The sequence below is a fragment of the Sylvia atricapilla genome, chromosome 2, assembly GCF_009819655.1.
Source record: "Sylvia atricapilla isolate bSylAtr1 chromosome 2, bSylAtr1.pri, whole genome shotgun sequence".
In the NCBI taxonomy this organism is placed as follows: domain Eukaryota; kingdom Metazoa; phylum Chordata; class Aves; order Passeriformes; family Sylviidae; genus Sylvia; species Sylvia atricapilla.
Window position 1 is genome coordinate 80,125,847 of NC_089141.1, and position 16,291 is coordinate 80,142,137.

A 16,291-nucleotide genomic window follows, 5' to 3' on the forward strand; every position below is an offset into this window, starting at 1 on the left:
CAAAAACTTCATCTCACAGATAATCACAGTGATCAAAATATGCTGGTCTTAAAAAAACATCCCACCCATAAGCACAGCAATAAATTTTTTATAATGTGTACATAGAGAAGCAGAAACAAAAATAATCTAAAATATCCTGCAGATGGTCTCCACAAAGGCATTGTGAAGATCAACATAAGACAAGATTAGTGGGCATCCCAACAACAGGTGCACGTATAATCTACTTTTCCTGTGGAACATTTCTGAAGTATTGATGAAAGAAAAAAAAAATACCCCAAGTAATTTAAAAGAAAAAAAATAAACAAATTCTGAAAAAAGAAGAACACCATTTAGAAACAATTGTTACATTTTCCTGTACTTCCTAATTTTCCATAATTCATTACTTTTCAGATTTCCATAGGACTCTACTGCTGGACTGTCCCAGCCTCTCCAGAATGCTTGATCCTACATCAATAATTTCCTTAGTCCACTTCCTTTAAGACATATATATATATACACACACATACATGTGTATCAAACCCGTAATTTTTACTTAAGATGAGTCACTGCTAAAACTGCTACCTTTTTCACGAGTGTTGAGGTGTGCCACAGAGCAAAACTTCCATTATCTGATCAGTTCTTTAACTTACACTTAAATTTTAGCTGTATTTATTTATTATGCCAGCATAAATAGAGAGTGTCTTTGCACCAATTAAAGCATCTTCTCTGGATTTAAACTAGCAATACTGTTGATCATTATTTCTCCTTTTAGCACTGGTGAATGGCCTATACTCTTGGCTGGAAAACGCAAATAATTTTGCTTTGTTTTCTTCAAGGTTTTCCTCTCCCTGGATAACTGAACAACTTAAGCTCATAATATTTTTCTACAGCAGTGCCTGAAAAATCAATAGAATAAGAGAACACAATCAAGACCAAGAATAACAACAAAAAAAGGGAAGAAAACATCAATCCCACAACAATAACAAATTAGTAATGTCAGTCAAAGACAAGAAAATGAGCATTTAAAGCAGTCCAAATATTGTTTTTTGTAGCAAGGTTTGTAAAGCAAATCTGTCTGAGTCAAACTCTCCTTCTGAATTCACATATTTGAGTTTTAAACGTATCATGTTCCTCCTCTCAAAACAATATTACATTCAAGTAAACCCATTTATTTCAATGGAGTTAGTCCTGGTTTATGTCATTGTGGATTGCTGACTAAAGAAAATTGGCCTGTATTTACAAATGAAAATAAAATAATATTTTAAATTAATATCTGTCATACAGAGATTGACTTGCAGTGCATTTACTCTGTTCTGGTCCCAGGAATTAATCTCAGTACTTAGATTTTAAAAAGCTGTTGTTACATCAATGATTTAATTTTATTAATATAGTGAGGTTGCAACAAAAAAAAAAAAAAAAAAAAGTGCATTTATAAGATTCAGCTTTAATAATGATGAGATTTAAATAGAGACAAAAGAAACCATAATGCACTTCTAACTGAATTGGAATATAAAACAGGAAGCCTCATTTCCTGAACTCTGGTGTTATACTATATCTTGTTAGCTAAACTCAGCTTATAATAGGGGTCATTTCCCCAAGGATTGTTACATCAGAAAGCATAAATGAAAAAAAAAAAAAAAAAAAAAAAAAAAAAAAAAAAAAAAAAAAAAAAAAAAAAAAACCAACAAACAAACAAAAAAAAAAACCCAGTAAAAATACAAAATTTGTTTCCGCTTTCAATATAATTTGGGTAATATTTCAAATGTACCTTGTTCAGAAACTCCTACTTCTTCATAATACTGGTCCAAGTTCTGTCAGGTTCTCTGTAGAAATATTACACCAAGACTTTAAGTCCATAGCAGAACAGGAGTGGAAATGAACATCTCTCATCTCTGGATGCATGAAGAATTTTAAAAGCCATCCCAGGGGACCTTGGCTATGTTTTTGACTTGCTTCCCTTTTTTAAGTGCAGAACCTCAAGCCAGTGGAATCTAATCCTCATATACCCTCAGCCCTGGCCCTGCTCCAGGGCAAAGCTTCTAAGTTCCAGGCAGGCAGCACGTGCTAGGGCATCCCCACACACAGAATATGCTGTGAGCTTCTCATACTTGTTCCCTCCTGCAAAAAAACTTTCTTGTAATAAAAACTGTCCAGTCTCTCATTAAAGCTCTGTACCAGAATATTTACAGCTTGAACATAGTGTGAAAGGAAAAACATGAAAGGATTGGTTTATACCTCTAAAGGTATAAAATTTGCAATATTCCAAAACAGATGCATTTGGGGTACTTTACTAAATAACAAAAAGGCTGGTAAATGAGGTTCTGATGACATGGATTTTTTTTCCACTGATTACACTGATTTCCTGGCTTTAACACAGCTAGAATCAGTGCAAACACATCCACTGGGAAACCATCAGAAGCTTGCTTAAGGAGTTTACTAACAATAGGTATTCTAAATAGACCTTACAGTAATACTGCTCATCAAATCCTTCAGAGATTTTAATCTTTACCAAAGCATGGATTTGGGATTCTTTGTAGATGATTTTATTCTAAAGATTACAATTGACATACATGATTTTATCGCCATTGTTTTGATAATATATGCTGGAACTATATAGTTCTCTTATATTTTAAAAATAATTTACTTTTGAAGCGTGATGTGCTATACCAGATGTCGTCACAGTCAGTTGCATAATAAGTTGCAAGTCTTTCATACTTCCAGCTATGAAGTATGAAAGACTGAAGCTATGAAGCTATGAAGCTATGAAGCTTCATTATCCTAAAGATCTTCTATACAGAAATTCAGTTTCAACAAATATATATGAAGGCAATGTTAAGAGTATTCATAGAAAATTTGCATTTAATTTTTATGGATATATTTGTAATATATATATACTTGTATTATTTATTCTCAAAATAAATAGCCTAAAAACAAATTGGACTTTTCATTTGCCACGTTTTTGTTGTTCTACAAGCTGAGTTTTATTTTACAGAACGTGTTTTTTTAATCCAGTGTATGAGTATACAAACACGATTTTTTTTTTCTCAGTAGAGATAATTTTCATGCCTTTGAAAACATAATCTTAACAGTGAAAAAAATACCCCTCTAAATGAAGTTACACTAGTAAAATATATTTTCTTGACGCATGAGCACAACAAATCAACAAATATGAGTTAAGAATATACTTTCCACACCAGCAAAATCTGGTATACTGTTCATCATGAAAAATAAGTTTACATGAATAAAATTTTATATTTGTCATCTTAGATTTAGTTGTCTATTACTACACACAGAGGTCTCGGAGATATGAAATTCACTTACTACAGATTTTAAGGTATTTAAGAGTTGCTCAAGTTCTCCCTTGAAATCCAAGTATTTATACAAATAAATATGTCTCATAGTAATTTTTTTGTTTGTTTGTCTGTCTGTCTGTCTGTTTGTGTGTTTGTTTGTTTGTTTGTTTGAGAGAGGAGCCTGTAAGTGTAAGCCCCATAAATACAGAGAGCAAATAAACCAACGTAGCACAATGATCAGCAAATCATCAATCAGCAAACCCTGGAAACTCTCTTATTCTCCTAAAAGAATTAATAAAATGAAAAACATATTTTTTTGTAATTCATCTTATTTCCATCTGCTTAATAAAGAATGCCCTGATTCTGGATTGCTAATATCTTTAAAATGTAATAAAGATACTTCATTATGGTGCTTAAAAGAGATGAAGTCTGTTGACAGGCCCAAGATACCATTTACATAAGTGTTCAGGCAAATTGAAGGCAACATCTAATCTAACATGCAGAGGATCAACAAGAATTAAACATGTATTTAAAAAGCACTCTAGATATCACACTTCCTCCATGGAAAATATCTCCTAAAAGCTGCAATATATTGCACATTCCAGAATGCAAACATAAACCAATTTATTTTTCCCCCTTTTAAAAATTTTATAATGGATACATTTGAAAAGATGTCCTAATAATTAAATTACCTAACTCACAACATTAAAAAAAATCATTAAAATACAAAAATCATACACTAAAATTGAAAATTTGGAGCTTTTTTAATTTGAGATCTGTCTGGTACCATTTCCTTCTAATTTCACTGAAGTGATTTAAAACTTCCAGAATGGCCTCCAAGCTCCTGAGAACTTCTAAAAATCTAGACTGGAACAAACTGTTTTTAATCATGAGGTTTTCTTCTAAAGATGAAGCATCTGAATGAGCTCTCAGAATCAATATATATTAAAGGTGATCATTTCCACTGGGTTCTCAGAGACACTTCAAAGGACCAAAATATTCATATATACCTGCTGAAGTTTGTCACTTCAGCATTTATCATCATCATTCATCCCAACAATTTTGTTGCATTCAATCAGTGCTTCAAAGGGTTGTCCCAGATTGTTCCATAAAGGCTTTAGGCCAATCTGATATCAAACATAGCTTCCAACACATGTCTATCCATTTTGATGAAGGAGAGGAGACGAGATGAGATGAAGGATGGGAGAGTATCAAGTGTTGATCAGCTTCATTTCAGAGCCGACTTACATCATGCCCTATTCTTTTTTTCATTATGGACTGGGAGCTAGTTGGATACAGCTCTTCAGCATGCATGTTCTGAAGGAGAAATTCACATATACCTACCCTGGTTGCAAACAAGGTCAATTCACAAATCCCAAATGAAACCTGGTCTTTGTTTTTTTGTTGTTGTTTTTGTTTGTTTGTTTCTTTATTTGTTTGTTTAACATATCTCCAAATTAATCAAATCTCTCTACAAGCCAGAATATGTCTCCAATGCCTCACTACATTTTTTTCATCTAACTGATTGATGCTGTAAAGGAAATCAAGCTCACATACATTCTCACTTAGAAATGTTTGCCCTACAGTTCTGACAAGAGAAAAGTACAGTGAAAAGTACATAGAAAAGTACAGTATGCTTACTGTAGTGAAGTGGCATAAATGTGTTTCTTGAGTGAGGGAGTTTGAGTAATAAGGAGTTTCCTCTGATTTGGACAAAGGGAAGAAATTCCCATACATAGGACACTCCACGCACCCCCAAAAATCCACCTTCCTTGTAAAGAGAGAAGGGAGAATAAGAGAAATAATCTCTAGTAGATCTACCTGCAAAAATGTCTACTAAGAGATGACCCACAATTGTCATTATCTAGTTTCTCAACAGAAGTAACAACCGGAAAAGTCATATGTAGAAGATTTTGGTCTTTCTCAAATAAAAGTGATGAAATTGCAGTTATGTCATACATGGCTCTTTCCCGTTCTCATCCCTAAGAACAAGATTACATAGCTCATGCATTCTTCAGCAACAGAATACAGATATTATAGAAGTTAAATAGACTTGTGATTTCACTAGGTTGGTGTAGGACAGCACAAGTAGCAGGATTTTACAAACATTTTACAGTTAAATTTTGCATATGAACATAATTTCATCCAAATTTAATTTTTATATCAAAAGCACTTTGCTAGGATTCATCTAATATGACTTTTGAGGTCAACAGTGGGTGGAAATGTTTGTATCTGATATAAAATGACAGAATGTCCTCTTTAGAGACAACAGACATAAAGTAAGTATTTTAGGGCATAATCTATCTGACCTATTTTAGATATCCACTTCGCTGTGAACTGACTTAGACTCTAGAATTACCTATGTGTCTCCACTGACTACAAAGAGAATTTAAACTTTGATATTTTTTGTGAATATCCATAATGGATATCTACCTTTTTTTTATTTTTTTCTTTTTGTCATATGAATTACTTAGTTTTTCTATCTTTTGGGGCATTATGACTGATATTTATCAAAAAGTCATATTTAAGAATTCAGCTTCTAAGTTATTTTTTCCCTTTTAGGCAATTCACAGACCTAAATACATTATGGATCTTAGTGCAAGACTGAACTCATAAATGGCTATGTATAGACCAAATGATTTTTAGGCAGGATAAGTGATACAACTATAATTTGCATTTTGATTACCTTTCCCAGAAGAACCTGAAATGAAGAAGCAAGACTGTCACAGTCTCTGTAAGGTGCATGTGAAGCACACTGCTTGATGTAAAAGAGCAAATGAACAAAGTGAAATTGAGGGCAGAGCCATGAGATCCCACACTCTGTGAAACAGATCCCATGAAACATTAAACAGTGGTTACTGGATTAGAGTGGAATGCACTTGAACTACTCTGTGCTAGTAATCTGCAGTCCTTTTTTTTCCTAAGTCAGGAATGATGTACCCATTGGCACTATGAAAGGGATGAGTATCTCAGTGATCAACTAGATGCCAACTTTTAAAAGTTAAGTGGGGTTAGTGCACTTCTGGAAAGAACACCCTGGGGAATTTCTCTTTTAGGAGTGAAGAGATCTGACCCCGACCCAGTAAAGCATTTAAGCAATTGAATGACCACAAGCATGTGCATAGTCTTCCCTGAGTGCAGTACCATTCATCTAGCTCAAAATAGGAGACCGAGACAGACTGCTGTATCAGGATTTTAGGCCAAAATACAAATCACTCAGCACATAGCCACTGTTGCTGCTTGACTTACACCAATACTACAAGAAGAGTTATACTAAATTCATCCACATATTTGTCTTAAATCAGTTTTGAAAAATAATTCAATATTTACTTTAAAAAAAACCCACCTCAACAAATAATATCAAAACCCATAAAACTGTGCAAACATCAATTTACACAATCACATTAGTTTCACAGCATTTTATACCAAACTTTTAAAAAGTATAAACATTTAAGTATTACATATTTTTTAATATAGCATAGTACTAATTTTAAAAAAGAGCTTTAAAATAAATAATTATATTTTAAGAGATTAAGAAAATTCAATAATTAATGTGGGGATTTTTCTTGTTTGTATTAGACCACAAGTACAGATCTTCAAGGTTTAATTTGTCTGGGTTTCTTCTGATTAGCTTAGGTATCACTCTTGCACAGAACTATCATTGTTTAAATATGCAATTAACATGTACAACTGAAATATCTAACTTTGTGGCAAATGCTGCTCTATGTGATCTTTTGTAACTGAAGAGTTCTTTTATCATTTGAGCTTTTGAGTTTGTATTTCTCATCTGCTCTTTTCTGCCAGCTTAACAGAGATTTTAAATCAAAACCTAATTAGACTACATATGCTGTTTAGGAAAAAGTTCTTAGGAAAGTAATGATTCATATAGGCTTTGATATTTCCAGATAACATCTAAGAAGAAATGTGATTTTAATTGTTTTAAATAACTTCCAGTCATCCTCATACTCGAATAAAAGTGGTTGAGCACAGTTCTTTGATCAAAAAAATTCTTCAGTAACAGAAATACAAGCTCTATATTCCTATCAACTATACCATCTATGCTTAATGATGAAAGCTTTTATTGACACACATTTTTCAACTATGTAATATTATAACTCAAGTATTCTATTACACTTTCTTGATACCAATACCATGTTTTTCAAATCAGAAGTTATCAAATGGTATCTAATTCTTGAAAAACAAAAACCTCTGTGTACATGTTGAGCACCTAGGATGTCAGCCAAAGTTTTTATTTTTTTTAGCAATGTTGATGTAAGGAAAGTTAGTACCTTTTTTTTTTTCCTCTTTGATATTCTATGAGGGAAAATGAATTATTTTAATGTAATTTTAATTATAATGCAACTACCTGAACTATATGTTTCAATATTTAAACTAGTGCTAAGAAAGCCCACATGTTAAACATTCTCTTCTTGCACTAGGTTAAGGAAACCTGTGTCAAAAATGATGACTGGTATCTTGTTCAAACATTAATAAACACATTTGCCAGGAAAGCCCTGGCCTCTGACACTTAATCTCAAAGATGTGAGCTCTATCTTTTGATATATATATATATAATTAAAAGCATTTATATTTTTATGTCCTACTTAGTTATTTGACCCAGTTCTTAATCAGAGGTAGCCAGAATTTTCTTCTATTTCACAGAGCAATTGCCTGCTGTCTTAAGAATAAAAGCTTGAGTATTTCCCCTGATAGAAGGTTGACAAGTCGTAATGAGGAACTGTGTCTTCCAATGCCAAGCCAATACAGTTTTTGGTAATTGTCTGAATACTGTGCTGTGACACACTGCACGTAAAAATGATTTTCTGTAAACCAAGAATTTATACATATTTCCGAGACAAATCCCTGCAAATATAAGCACAAAATTTATAATAGGCAATAACAAGATTTCATAAACATTTTAAAGAACCTAAATTAAATTTGAAACAGAAAAACAGAAGTGTGAATCCAGATTTCCAGTTACTCTGTTACTTTATTGATTCAGTAAAGCTACAGCAATTTGTTTTGCCATCTAGTTGAATATGTAATACATTCAGATATTTCTCTTGCTTACTGTTTAGCCATTACTAATATGTGACTATCGAGACAAGGAAATTATATATTGAGACATCAGACTTTAAAAAGTGTTTGTAAGAAATAAGTTGGAGACAGTTTTATAGCGAGATAACACTGATATCCCAAGCTCCTAAACAACACATAAAGTCTACTGACACACAAACGATATAAGAGGCATATGCATTTTCATTGATAACATCAAAAATAGTTGTTTTCTAAATGTTAAAAATTGTCTACATTTTCTACAAAATTTTCAAGATTCTCAATGCAACTCAGTAAAAGTATAATGGTAAGACTTTAATTACAGGATAGCACACTAGAAAAAAAAAAAAAACAACAAAACAAAACCTGAGTATACTTAGAGATTAAAACTGAAACTCACCACACAAAATAGCTAAATGTGAGCTACAAGTCGAACAACTCCTGTCTACAATCTTCTGCAATACAAAGCAATTAATTAAAAATATTCTTCAGAGACCAGGAGACATGTAGTGAAAGACACATATATTTTGAAAGTATACTTCATCTTCTTCTAGTTTCAGATAAAAGAATGAAAATATAAAGTCTGAGCTTTATATCCTTGCATCATAGGCATTTTTCATATGTACTATTTGTTATTACGAACTACTTTCTGGAAAGGCATAACTTGCTGAGAAACCCATCATAATCTTCACACTTTACTGCGAGAACTATATAAGTTGAGGATGGTGTAAGGTGTTGGAGCAAGTTAGGGAAGGGGGAAACAACACCCAATTGCAAGTTTATGCTTGACTGTTATTCAGAGTAATTTTATTTTTTTTTTTTTATCATCAGCTATAATTGGTCAACTGGATAAAAATCTCTTTTTTTCTGTGAACAAAGTTGCCCTCCAAGAATGCTAAAGACATCTTAAATACAAATAGGCTAGTTAACAAGCCTTTTGTTGTACTGAGCCAAGGCTTACATACATGACTATTGAGTAAAGTCAGTATTTTTATCATTTTGTTTAAAAGAAAAAGCAGATCGCCACATAAACCATGACACCCACCAAATAACGTGTACCTAAACCACATAGGTACATGTCAAGTTATTTTCTATTCTGATGCTCTACCTAAGAATTAGCTAAATATCCAACATGCAAAAAAATTAGTATTTACTTTAACACACGCGCAGAGAAAAGAATGTCTTGATTGAGTTTTATAAACGAAATATATATATAACACCAGAAAGCCCAGAAAAACATTGCAACAGTCACAAAGTATTTGAGTTTCGTGTTTCACCTCTACACTCTTCAGGGCAGCCCATGCACAAGCACATGAACGCACACGTCAGATCGCTGGACGTGCCATCCACTTGGCTCTCGCAACCACCCGCACGAATCAAAAGGCTCCAGAGGGACCCAGTCGCGCCAAACCAGGGCACGGGGGCAGAGAGCGGCATCTCCTCCGCCTGGCCACGGGCTGTGTGCGCTCTGTCCTGCAGAACCTTGGACAGCGGTCCCGGGGCCCTCCTCTCAGCGCCTCACAGCCCAGCCCAGCCCAGCACAGCCCAGCACAGCCCAGCACAGCCCCGCGGCTCACCCCACTGCGCTCCCCACCCGCACTGGGAGGGCATCTGCACTGCCCGCCACATTCCCTGGAGAAAGGAAAAAACAGACTAGGTTGCAAGCATGGTTTGGGTTTCTTTTCCACTTCTGAAGTATCTTTCATTTCTAACACAGATTGGTTGGCCAAATTCTCAAAACATAAAGCAATATCATCTGGCACTCAGAACTGCAGAAATGTGGGTTGCTGGCATTTGTCTAGTTCATTAAAATTTCACACAAGCATTTTAATGTCAACAACTTTTTCTCTATCATTAAAAAAGTATTTCTCCTCATTGGGTGTGTGAAGGGAAAATGGTTAAACAGCAAAAATTTGCTGTTCTGTTAATTTTCAACACCTTTTACACCCTGATATCATGTAGAGCAACTGAGCACTTTGTGGTAAAGTTCAAACTAAACTGTGATACAAAAAAATCACTTTAAGCATGCAAATTCTGATTGTATGGCAGCATGGAATAGCAGGTCAATTTCTAATTATAGAGCTACTGAAATGACAAAGATTTCCTTACAGCAATAGATATCTGTTTACATTTGATACCTTTTTTCACTTTTCCAATTCACTCTGGAAATAAAATATGTTTACATTATCAGTAACTGAGTACACAGTATATATACAATGAGTGTGTACACACAGAGCTTACAATTTAAAAACAGTCAACACTTCAGGTGAGTCTACCTTACTTTTGTCAGGTTTAGAAAGAAAAACAAAACACAGCAACTTTCCTACATTATCGAATTAGACAGCAGATTATTTCAGCTTCTAGAGGGACTCTGGGTCCATTTTTGTGGCAAAAATAAATTATTGGTGAATGGGATTTTTAGGCATAGGCTGTTACCATGAAATTATTTCAGAAGGCCCTGCTGAAGTTACAGAGCACAGAGGTACTGCCAGGCCTCCTATTCAGACCAGAGATTCACATGGATTGTTGTGTTCCACTGCTAAAGCAGAATTTGGTTCAGACTAGTAAGTGCTACAGGAGTTGAGATAATTTAGCTCAGGGCAGAAACATCCACCTCCTACCAAGTACTCAAACAGGGGAAAAAAGCATGCAGTTAGCTTTTTTAGGCACCGAGGACAACTCTTCTGACTTCTTCCCTGTCTTGAGAGATAGGCCAACTAATCTTGCGCAAAAGTAAAGTGAAGGCAACAACTACAAGAGCCAAAGTGGGACCCTCTGCCTTCCTGGATCTCTCTGAGCCGTCAGCAGCGGCACTAAAGGAAACAGCCGCAGCTAATCAAAACGCTGTCACCATCAGTTCCCAACCAAGGGCCACTGCGGTGCCCGTCAACAGACACTCTTGTCCTCCAGCTTTCCCTAGCTCCACAGATTTTGGCAGAGCGCCTGAAAACACCGTCCCGCTCCCGAGGAGGCCCGGCACCACACCGCTCTGCCGCCTTCCAGCGCTGCCAGCCCCGGGGCCAAGCGCCCGACGGAACCTACCCGGGAGCCTCCGGTGGCGCCCCCGGCCCCGTGGGGGCGAATCGCCCGTCGCCGGGGCACCGCGGACGCCTGCCCACCGAGGGCCGGCGGCCAGGGCAGCGCCGTCGGGCAGCCCCGACCCCGGTCGCCGCTCCGAGCCCCGCTCATTGTCATGCAGACCCTGTCGCTGCCTGCCGCCAAGTCGCATCCCAGCCCGCTGGAAGCCGGCAGCCGAGCCGGAGCCAATCGCATATTCATGAGGAGGGGGAAATCCAGCGCTACGCTCCCAGAGGACCGAGGATCACTTCTTTTTGCGTTTTCTCAAGCTTCCCCCTCTCTCTTCCTCTCTTTTGATAAGGCGCTAAGGGGGGCACCCCGGCCGCTACCCTCCGCAGCACCGCCTGCACCGTGAGAGCCGCGGCCGGCGCCAGGGGCAGAGACCGAACAGGCACAACAGGGTCCACGGCAGCCACAACACCGAGGGAGGCACGCCAGCCGCAGCCAGGGACAGGAAACACAGCAGGGGCTCCTACCTTACAATCCTCAGGACACGATTTCACCGAGTACTCATCCGACTGTAAATATTTCTGGAGCATAACCTCAAACTCTTCGTATTTCTCCTGAGCGTGCTGGTCGTAGCGCTGGTAAGCCTGGACGCACTGGCTGCAGGAGCCTTCCCCCTTCAGCACCACATCCAGACTGCAGTTCAAAGTGTCCGGATTGGACAACCCGGCGAACAACTCCCAAAGTGTGTAGGAATTACAAAAGGAAAGGTAAAAATCCGTCAGGTCCCAGCCGGGCGCCGGGCTCTGCCCCGTGCCCCGCGGCCGCCCCGACCCCCCTCGCCGCCGGCACACCGCCTCCGCGTCGCCCACGCTGAAGCACTGCCCGGACGAGGAGCCCGGGGGGGGGCACGTCTCCAGGGGCCTGGCGGTGGAGTTCCCCAGGAAAGCAGCCTTGCCGTGCCGGGGCTCGGTGCCGTTGGTGCGGCTGCCGCGGCTGCCGCCGCCGCTGCTGCCGGGGGAGGGCGGGAGGGAGGGCGAGGGGGGGGCGAGGAGCCGGGGCGCGGGGGGCGCCGGCTCCCCCATGCCCGCCAGCAGCTCCGGCTCCGCGGGCTCCGGCTTCTCGGGCGGCGGCTGCTCCTTCTCTCCGGTCCCCGTGAATTTGGCCTCGGCGCAGAACCACAAGTGATCAGAGAGCAGGACCGTGAAAAACAAGAGCGATGCCAGGGACAGTCGCCATTTCTGAGCCCTCTCTGAATCCGTGAAAGGTTTCTCGTTCTCCCGGGGTGCGAACCAGATTTTTAAGCCGTCATCATACTGCCGACTACACATCCAAGCACCCCTGGTCATATTTTGGGAACGCACAGCCCTGGCCGACTCCACCGTGAGGGCTCCTTTGCCAGTGTCACCACAATATGCATTGACTTAAAAGATTGGGGGGATTTTCTTGCCTGCCTTCCCTTCTCTCGCTCGCTTGCTCTCCCTCTCTCTCTCTCTTCCACTCTCCCCCTTCTCTCTTTCTTTCTCTTTTTTTCTTTCTTTCTCTTTTTCTTTCTTTCTTTCTTCTTTCTTCTTTCTTCTTTTTCTTCCTCCGAGATATTGCTGGTTTTCGCCGGTGGCTCTGCCTTGGTCTCACCACACGAAACAGCCCCAGTCCATCCAACGCGGAGTGCCGTGGAGAAGATAAGAGCAATAACGCAGAGAGAGGAGGAGGAAGGAGAGGAGATGATGGTGGTGGTGGTGGTGGTAGTGGTGGTGATAGTTGGTGGTGGCGGGGCTGCGCGACTGGTCCTTTCCCCCTCTCACCCAGGCATGGTCAGATCGCAGCTCCCCATCTCCCTCCTGAGAAAAGCCCACTGCCCCCGGACAACCGCATGCCGCGTCCCCCGCTGCCGACGGACGGCTACGGGAGGGCTCCTCGCCTCCTTTTCCTCCCTGCCGCCGCTGCTCCTCTTCCTCAGCCCCGAGCCGCGGCACAGATGCCTGCACCGCTGTCTGTCTCTTTCTTCTCTCCCCGCTCCGCTCTAACTGGAGAGACGCTGCTGCAGGGCTCCCGGAGCGCTGCCGAGGATGCTGAAGAGGAGGAGGAGGAAGAGGAAGAGGAGGAGGAGGCTGCCGGGGCCGCCGCCGCTGCTGGTGACAATGGGCTGCGGCTGCCGCCGCTGCTGCCGCCGGGCGCGGTGTCCCCGGGCGCACGGGGCGGAACTGCCTGGCTGGGGGCCCCCGATGGGCACAGGCATCTTGGGCCCCTGGGCTAAGTTGCCGCCATCTTCGTCCTGGAGAAACACTTTTTTGGGGGGAGCTCTGCCTTTTGCGTCATCTCCTCCCGCGCCGAGATCGCTCTATCCTGGCGCATTGGCAGCAGCAGCAACTCTGCCTCCTCCTGCCTGAGGAGGAGGACGTGGGAGATGCACTGGGGACCACATGGACCCTCCAAAGGGCTTCCTCGACGCAACTCTTTCTACTCATCTCACCGAAGGGACTGCTCAATACTACTGTCCAGCCCTCTCTCCTTCAGGGTCTCTCCTTCCCTTTGCGGCCATGAAACACCACGTCCACGCCGGGATGGTGTCTGGAGAGGTCTGTCTCCGTGTCTGTCCTTGTCATAGCAAATTACAAATGGCAGATGACACTACAGGCTCTGCATCCTGGCCAGTTTTGGCCACTCAGTAAAATGCTTGAACACAGTTGGCTGTCTCTCAGTCAGAGAGCTGTAAAGCAAAATGACCGTAAACCCCAAGCTGTTTCCCCAAGAGAAGTTTTGCAAAACCCTGGTTCAGCACATGAGCTGGATAAATACAGCCTATGTGTTTCCTTATTTAGATATCACTGCTTAGAGAGAAAGACAGAGGGTTCAGGCTTAGTCCTTCTTCTAGGATGATGAAATCACCTAGGGTAATGATCTCCACTTGGGCCCACGACAGAGATCCAAACACCTTCTGTCCCCAACCATCAAGATCTCTTGCTCAAATAAACTTACTCTTTGAACAATCCTAAGTGTCTCTCGCTTCTTTCTTCTGGCTCACTTATGCACCTTAATGTAACAGCAACAGAAACACTTGGATGCCACACAAAACAAGAGAAGGTGCCAACTAGAGGTTGAACATGAACAGATGAAAACCTGGTGTTCACCTCGAGATATCAGATATGGTATCTGGCCACAGGATAACCAAGATGTGTATTTTAATTTCGCCATTGGACTGGAGAAGGTTTAGAAACTATATTTTTCCTTGTCCAGAGGCTTTCTCTATCCTGGGGAAATGATAATTGTCCTTGAATAAGGTTACAATATATTGCACAAGGTGACTATGCCCCAATTTTTGGTTAAAGAAAGCCTTTTTTCTTAACAAACATGGTCTGTAAACTAATACAGGTTTCTGGTAGTTCTTGAATTCAGCTTCAAAAAGTCTAGTGGGAAAAGACCTGAGGCTTAACTATACCAGAGGAAAATAAAACTTGTACCTTATCTGACTGCAGCTGTCATTAACAGAAGGGTGATCTTACCAAGGAATGTGCTGGAATTTCTGTCACTTTGAGCAGTAAATCAAGGCTGGTTGTCTTTCAAAAGGAAATGGTAGAAGTCAAATAGAAGATGCAGACCTAAGGTATGAGTTGTGGAGCAAGGTTCTATGCCCTGTGTTATGCTGGGGGTCAAAGCACATTATCATAATGGTTTCTCCTGGCTTTATAAGATCTGCGAGTCAAATACTACAGCAAGCAGAAATTATCTGTGGATTTTATTTTAATAGGGTATTTAAGGACACAGAAAAAAGTGTTAATATTGCAAGGAAAGGTCTTCAGTACTCAAATTTCAAAAAGTACTCAAACAGTGCAAAGAACGTGTTTTTTATAATTTTCACTTAGCTTATGCTGTCTGCTAATGGTACATTATTAATTTTGATCTTGGATCTTTGATTGAAATGATTTGACATAATAGATTTTGTACTAAATTTGCCATTTTGTAATGCTTACTGGTTTGGGACAAGACTGTGACCAGGCTTTTAAAAAACGTTCAGGACAACTTTACTATTGTAAAATGTAGCATCATTGATTTATTTACATTTTGCTAGTTTGATTATTCTTTTATTGTTCTTTTTAGAACAAAGGGACTGAAGCAGAAATACAGGAAAAAAAAATAAAATAAAAAAAAAATAAAAAGGAAACCCAAACCAAAAATAACTGGGAAACTGGTATAAGGAGCAGATTCTGACATCAGGTCTGAGATTTTCAAAATATATTCTACTAAGATATGTGGCAGTGATGGTGTAACTATTCTGTGTCTGACTGACAGACTTGAGGTGAAGAAAGTTGGCTTTGGACTCCACACCTGACAAAGAGGCTTAATTTTACATATATATATATATATATATATATATATATATATATATAAATTTATGTATCTTAATATTTCCCTTTTTTCCTGTTGGGAAAATGACAGGATTGTAGGCAATTTTGCAATCCACAATGAAATTATAAAAGTTCTTCTTCTCCATAGTGGAACTTTAAGAATTGATAATGAAAATGTGCTGGTATTCAGATCTCCTTTGAAACTTACTATAAAAATAAATACCTGAGTCTTTGCTCCTCTTTTTACACTTGTCTAAGATCAAAGCAAATGTACTCAAATTCAGTATGCTAGGATGGTTTAGATATACTTGGCATCTCAAAAAAATCAATTTTCATGTCATGTAATATTTTCACACATTTCCCAACTTTTGTCTGGAAAAGTAGAGTGAGAGTTCTTTTTTAACACATAGAAATAAAGTATAATAAGACATTTGGTATTTTCAAAATGACCATGTTCTTGTTTTTTCCAGTGACAGTTTTCTGTAACAGCACATGTCATGCTGTTGTTTCACCTCTTCTGTTTCACCCAAACCCCCATTCTCTTTCCACCTAGCACCCTGCATAACTTGCAACTTTGTTGCAGTAGCTGGTTCA

At 39.6% G+C, this 16,291-nt stretch overlaps 1 protein-coding gene across 1 annotated transcript in view; it reads right to left on the bottom strand.

Annotated features, from left to right (window-relative positions):
* NALF1 (NALCN channel auxiliary factor 1) overlaps positions 1 to 13,693 on the bottom strand; it is a 440,143-nt gene extending 426,450 nt beyond the window's left edge. The window contains 1 exon segment of the mRNA XM_066313511.1: positions 11,882 to 13,693. Within this exon segment, the coding sequence (XP_066169608.1) occupies positions 11,882 to 12,700 (819 nt within the window). The 5' untranslated portion in view covers positions 12,701 to 13,693.
* Between the last annotated feature and the right edge of the window lie 2,598 nt (positions 13,694 to 16,291).